At 42.9% G+C, this 6,989-nt stretch overlaps 1 protein-coding gene and 1 non-coding gene across 2 annotated transcripts in view; one reads left to right on the forward strand and one right to left on the reverse strand.

Moving 5' to 3' along the window:
- Positions 1-670: 670 nt before the first annotated feature.
- Positions 671-801, forward strand: LOC125341263. Its single transcript, XR_007208943.1, has one exon. It is a non-coding gene; the product is annotated as a small nucleolar RNA SNORA33 (small nucleolar RNA).
- A 5,216-nt stretch (positions 802-6,017) lies between these two features.
- The window catches only part of LOC125340483 (olfactory receptor 1361), a 984-nt gene continuing 12 nt past the window's right edge, over positions 6,018-6,989 (reverse strand). The window contains exon 1 of the mRNA XM_048332109.1: positions 6,018-6,989. This exon is cut by the window's right edge and continues 12 nt beyond it. Coding sequence (XP_048188066.1) covers positions 6,018-6,956 — 939 coding nt within the window. The 5' untranslated portion in view covers positions 6,957-6,989.

Genomic DNA, 6,989 nt, shown 5'->3' on the forward strand with positions numbered 1-6,989 from the left:
CATCCTTGATTTACAACTATTGTTCTAGTGTGCTTTTAATTCTTTCTTTTTTTCTATAAAATGTGTCCTGGTGGGAATGATTGGAATTGTGGGCTCTGTGAGTCATAGAAAGACACCCTGAAACTAAGCACCAGTGGCTCATACCTGTAATCCTAGCTCTTCAGGATGCATAGGTCAACACCTATTATCCTAGTCCTGAGGACACAATGACTGGGCATAGTCATGCATACTGGCCATTTCCAACAGCATAAGAGCACAAGAAGGAGAATCACAGACCAGGCTTAGCAGAGGGTAAAGGATCTCAGTCCAGTCTGTCCAACAAATCTGAGCCCCTCTCTCAAACAGAAGCAGAGTGAAAAGGTCTGGAGACAGAGGTCAAGCAGTAGAGTGCCTGTACCTGAGTAATAGGTACAAAAGCCTGAGATCAAATCTCAGTATTACCAAGGAAGAAAAGAGAAATGAAGAAAATTTAGAGTATGAAAGATGAATCCAATGAAAGAAATTCAGATTGAAATTCAGGAAATAAGAAGCTCCATAAATCAAATTAAAGACTCAGTTAAAAGCCCTGTCTCTAGACTGGATGAAGATAAAGACAAAATGATAGAACTTAAAGATAAGGTAGATCAATTAGAACATAGATAAAGATAACTTTAAAAAAAACAAGAAAATAAAGTCACCCACTTAGTCTGCTTATCTAAATGTGCAAATGCAGAGATTTAGATATGGCTGGCAAAGATTGTGCCAGGTTCTGAGCCTTAAGGACAATCAAAGTCATTAAGGTCCCTGAGAATGGCTACAATGAATTTAAATATTTGTAAGACTCCAATAATATAAATAGTTCTAAGAATTTAAATGAAAGTTCAAAACATTAATAAATTGCCTATCCTATTTAGATACAACAACAAGAAGAAATAGCTGGGTGGCTATAATCCTAGCTACTCCGGAGGCTAAGATCTGAGGGCAGCAATTTGAAGCCAGCCTGAGAAGGAAAATCTGTGAGACACCTGTGCAATAAACTACTCAGGAAAAGCCAAAAGTAGCACTCTGGCTCAAGTGGTAAAAGTTAGCCTTGAGCAAAAAGCTGAGGGACAGAGCCCAGGCCCAGAGTTCAAGCCCCGGGACTGGCAAAAAAAAAAATACAATTTAAACATACCAGTTCTCTGGGACCTCCACTAAACAGAGAGTGAATATGGTTGAAGTATGCTATATACATGTATGTTAGAAAAACGAAATATATTGAAATTGTTTTAAGAGATGAAAAGGGAGAGAAGTGAGTGATATAGAAACTGAATTATTAGGATAAATTGTAATCAAATGTGGATATGTTAAAGTGAAACCCTTACAAGTACTAGATGATAGTATGAAAAGAATCATGATCATAGAAGGCAAAGAAATGCACACTGAAGATATAAAATAAAATAAACACAAGGGCAGAAAGTATCTCAAATTTTAAGAGATGACATGGTTACCAAGCAAGAACAAAAATAACCTTTCCATAGCATATAAAACATTAAGAATACAGAATAAGGAAAGAATGTTGAAAACTTCAAGAGAGAAGTACCAAGTCACTTATAAGCCATCAATATAGCATAATGAATACAACAGCAGATCTCTCAGCTGAAACTCTAAAAGAAGAGAGAGTATGAAATGATGTACTTGAAGCTCTGAAGGAAAATAACTGCCAAGCTAGATTACTGTATCTGGCAAAGCTATCCTTCGTAAATGAAGAATGCATAAAAACCTTTTTACACCTAGTCCCCAGGAAAATAATAGTAAGTAATTTTAATAACACAATCACCAATAGATGTTGTCTAGACAAAAAAATCAACAGAGAAATTTCAGAATTAAATAACACTATAGATAATTCAAATGGACTTCTGGCTTTTGAGTAGTTGATTGGAGATAAGTCTCATGAGGATTTATCTGCCCCAGCTGGGTTCAAACCTCAGTCCTCAGATCTCAGCTTTCTGAGTAGCTAAGATTATAGATGTGAGCAGGAAAATCCATGAGTCTTTTATCTTTAATTAACCATCAGAAAACTAGAAGTGGAGCTGTGGCTCAAAGTGACAGAGTACTAGCCTTGAGCAAAAGAGCTCAGGGACCTCACCCAGATGCTGAGTTCAAGTCCAATGACCAACCAAGAAAAAAAATCTAACATCAGTGTTTTGCATGCTATTCCATCAAATAACAAGGGAAGGAATACTACCCAACTCATTCTATGAATCCATTATTACTCTGATACCCAGATAAAGACACAAAAAAATTACAGTTCAATTTCCTTGATGAACATCGATGCAAATATTCTCAATAAAATATTTGCAAGCAGGATTCAACAACACCTGAAAATAATTATATGCTATGGTTAAGCTGGCTTTATTCTAGAAATGAAAGCATGGCTCAACTTATACAAACCAATAATTGTAACAAGTATGTAAACAGGATAGAGAACAAGAACTACAGGATCACCTCAGTAACTGCAGTGAAAAAAAATCCTTTCACCAAGTCCAATATGCCTTCTTAATAAAAGACCTGAAAAACCTAGGAATAGAAGAACCATACTTCCACATATTAAAGGCAATATTCAATAAACCTATAGCCAACATCTTTTTTTTTTTTTTTTCTGCCAGTCCTGGGGCTTGGACTCTGGGCCTGAGCACTGTCCCTGACTTCTTTTTGCTCAAGGCTAACACTCTACCACTTGAGCCACAGCACCACTTCTGGCCATTTTCTATCTATATATATGGTGCTGGGGAATTGAACCGAGGGCTTCATGTATACCAGGCAAGCAATCTTGCCACTAGGCCATATTCCTAGCCCCCCAAGATCTTACTAACCAGAGAAAAACTGGGACCATTTGCCCTAAACTCAGGAATGAGATAAGGATATCCACTCTTACTCAATATCATGTTTGACTTCTAAGGCAGAGAAAGACAAGCTGGAGGCATGCCTCAAGTGGCAAAGTACCACTGACCCTGAGTGTAACTCCACTATGAACAACAACAAAAAATGGCAAGTATGAAGGCAAATAGCAGTGATGCATGCCTGTAGCCCTAGTATTTGGGAGGCTGAGACGACGATAATCGCTAATCGTAGTTTGAACCCTGCCAGGCAGAACAGTCCTTGAATACCATCTCCAATAAACCAGCAAAATGACAGACTGAAGGCATGGCTCAAGAGGTAGAGTGGTAGCTATGAGCAAGAAAGCCAAACAAGAGCATGAGGCCTTGAATTCAAGCTCTGGTGATTGAACAAATAAAGAAGACAAGAGAAAGAAAAGCAATACAAGTTGGAAAGGAAAATGTCAAATTGTCCCTATTCACAGAAGATATGATGCTATAGCTAAAAGATTCTAAAGACCAAAAAGAAATTCTTAGGTTTCATAAACAGTTTCAGTAAAGTAACAGAATACAAAGTGAACATATACAATTCAATAACTGATCTATCAACAATGAACAAACTGGGGGGAAAATCAAGAAAATCTTATTTACAGTAGCTTAAAATAGAAACCCTAGGAATGGATTAACAAAGGAGTGGACATACATTGAGAACAATGTCAGTCAAGATACAATAGACACGCGCACACTCATGTGTATTACAGCTCTATTCACAATAGCCAGTCTATGGAATCCACCCAGGCACTCATCAGCTAATGAATGGATGAAGAAAATGTGGTATGGACATACATAATGAAGTATTCAGTTAGAAAGAAGAGTGTAATTATGTTGGCAGGAAAATGGATGGAACTGGAGCTCATATGAAGTGAAATGAGAAAGACAAAGACTGCATATTTTTTCTCATAAAGTCTTACCCTGAGTGGAGGAGGGAAGATAGGAGAAAAATGAGGGAGGAGGTAACAAATTTGAGAATAAATGTACTCACTGCCTTATTTGTGAAACTGTAACCCCTATGTACATCACTTTAACAATAAATAAGTAAATAAATAATCCTTATAGTTAAAAAACGTCTTAACCTAAAAATAATACAAAAGAAGGGGTAACCAGTAGGAGGGGAAGAGGGGAAAGGGAGGTTAACGGAGGGGTGACTGACAAAAGTACTTTATAAGAATGTACGAAAGTAACATAAGGACTGGGAATGTGGCTTAGTGGAAGAGTGCTTGCCTAGCATGCATGAAGCCTGGGTTCCATTCCTCAATACCACATAAACAGATAAAGCTGGAAGTGGCACTGTAGCTCAGGTGGTAGAGCACTAGCCTTGAGCAAAAGAAGCACAGAGACAGTGCCCAGGCCCTGAGTTCAAGTTCCAAGACTGGCAAAAAAAAGAAAGAAAAAGAAAGTAACATAAGGAAGACCTTTACATTGTAAGAAAAAAAGGAGGGGAAGGAGGAGAATAAGACGGTAACAACATAATAGTGAGGGTGAATAGGATCAACGTACATTATGTGTGTGTGGAATTACAAAGGAACCCCTTTTTACAATAGTCACTAGTACAAAAGATTTTAAGTTACTTTGTTGGCTTTTATTTATCCCCCAAATGTTCTACAATGACCTATTTTACCATCTGGCATGTCTACAAGTGAGTGGATTAAGAACATAGGCAGGACTGGGAATGTGGCTTAGTAGTAGAGTACTTGCCTAGCATGCATGAAGCCCTGCGTTCGATTCCTCAGTACCACATAAACAGACAAAGCCGAAAGTGGTGCTGTGGCTCAAGTGGTAGAGCGTTAGCCTTGAGCACAGAGAGCCTCAGGGACAGGGCCCAGGCCCTGAGTTCAAGCCCCAGGGCTGGCAAAATAAAAAAGAAAAGGAAAGAACATCGGCAGTATTTGCTATGTGGACACAAAAGCTCCTCCATACACACAGCTGAAGAGAATAAAACAAGGAGGGCACCGTGAACTATGAAGCAAGTGGCCAGAAGGCAGAATACCAGAGAAACAACAGCAAAACAAAACAAAAGCAGGCAAGGAGTGCCAGGCCTGTCCTACCCACCCCCCACAGGAGGAGGTGGGGGAACTAAAGCCTCCATGGCCCTTGTGACACACTACCAATTCCAGCTACAGGATAAATCCAGACACCTCACAGTCCTCAGTCCGAGTACAGGGATTTGTGACAGTCTAGAGTGGGGTGGGAGAAGATTCCATCGCTCCCCTGACTTTAATACTTGGTGGACAGAGTATAGCACCGTCTAAAAGAGTGTCTATTGCTGGAGACTGGGTTACTCCAAGGACCCAGGGTCCTTGACCCAGAGGCAGCTGCCAAGGATCCTACCAGTGACCTGAGGCCTGGGGTTCCATAGGAGAGCATGCAGCAGACACCTGGGCTTTCCCTTGCTTCCCTCTGTCCTTTGAAGAAGGCCCATTACCTGACCAAGATGGTGGCTCACCTGGAATCCTACCAATGCAGGAAGTGCAGCTAGAGACAATCATGGTTCAAGGCCATGCCTGGATGTCTGGCTCAAATGGAAGAGCACCTGCAATGCAAGCCCTTAACTCCACACTCCAATACTGCCAATCAATCAATCAATCAAGTCCCATTGCTTCCTAGAAGCACTGAAGCACTAAGGCAACAGAGCACTATGGTTGCTTTGCTTTGTTATCTGTCCCTAGCTCACCCCCCGCAACCCTGTGGATAAACTACTGCTGCATTTGACTCAACTAGTGAAAGTACAGTTGCTTAGAAACAAGAACCAGTGTGTTCTCTCCTCCTGCTCCTCCTCCTCCTCCTCCTTCTCCTCCTCCTCCTCCTTCTCCTCCTCCTCCTCCTCTTCCTCCTCCTCCTCTTCTCCTCTTGCTGCTGCTGCTTTTTTGTTTCTTTTTTTCTTAGGTATTTTCCATGCAGAATCTCCCTGTCCCTGGCCTGGACTTCACTTTTCCGATTTCACGCCTCCCTACATAGGTGGGAAGATAAGGTCATACCACTATACCTAGCTTATTTCTTTTAATGGAATCTCACCGGCCTCTTACTCAGGCTGACCTTAAACCTCCACCTGCCCCATCTCCATGTCCCCTTAGCTGGGATTACAAGCAGGAGCCACCACACCAAACAGGCTGCATTCTTTCCTCACATTGAAAATGTCCTCCTGCCCACCACTCTCCTCAGAGCCGCTTTCAAATCCCTGTTCCTCAGGCTGTAGATGAAGGGGTTCAGCATGGGGGTCACCACCGTGTACAGCACTGTGGCTGCAGTGTCTCTCTCCACAGAGTGCGAGGATGAAGGGTTGAAATACACAGCAATGATGGTGCCATAGAAGAGACAGACCACAGCTAGGTGGGAGCCACAGGTGGAGAAGGCTTTCCACCTGCCCCTGGGGGATGGGACTCTCAGGATGGCGCTGGTGATGAGCACATAGGAGGCCAGGATGCACACGAAGGGGGTGATCATGACCAGGGCGCCCTCTGTGAGAATCATCAGCTCATTGAGGTGTGTGTCTGAGCAGGAGAGTTTCAAGAGGGGCGTCACGTCACAGAAGAAGTGTGGGATGGCATGGTCAGCACAGAAGGACAGCCGTGCCATCAGCAGGGTGTGTAACAGCACGTTGAGGCTGGCGATGACCCAAGACCCCGTGAGCAGCAGAACGCAGAGCTGAGGAGTCATCTTCGTTGTGTAATGTAAGGGGTGGCAGATGGCCACAAAGCGGTCATACGCCATCACGGCCAGCAGGAAATTGTCCATGTCCACAAAAAGAAACAGGAAATACATCTGTGTGAGGCACGCAGGGTAGGAGATGGTGTGAGTCCCGAGGATGTGGTTGGCCAGCACCTTGGGGACGGTGGTGGAGGAGAAGCAGACGTCCACGAAGGACAGGTGGCTGAGGAAGAAGTACATGGGGGTGTGCAGGCGCGCATCTGTGCCGATGGCCAGGATGATGAGCAGGTTTCCCAGGACGGTGGCCAGGTACATGGTGAGGAAGAGGAGGAAGAGGAGCTTCTGCTGCTGGGGCTGCCTGGAGAGTCCCAGGAGGATGAACTCCACCACACTGGTTCCATTTGCAGCTCTCATGGTTCCAGAAGCCTGGTTCTGGAGACAGAGAGA

The sequence above is a fragment of the Perognathus longimembris genome, chromosome 23 (genome assembly GCF_023159225.1).
Source record: "Perognathus longimembris pacificus isolate PPM17 chromosome 23, ASM2315922v1, whole genome shotgun sequence".
In the NCBI taxonomy this organism is placed as follows: domain Eukaryota; kingdom Metazoa; phylum Chordata; class Mammalia; order Rodentia; family Heteromyidae; genus Perognathus; species Perognathus longimembris.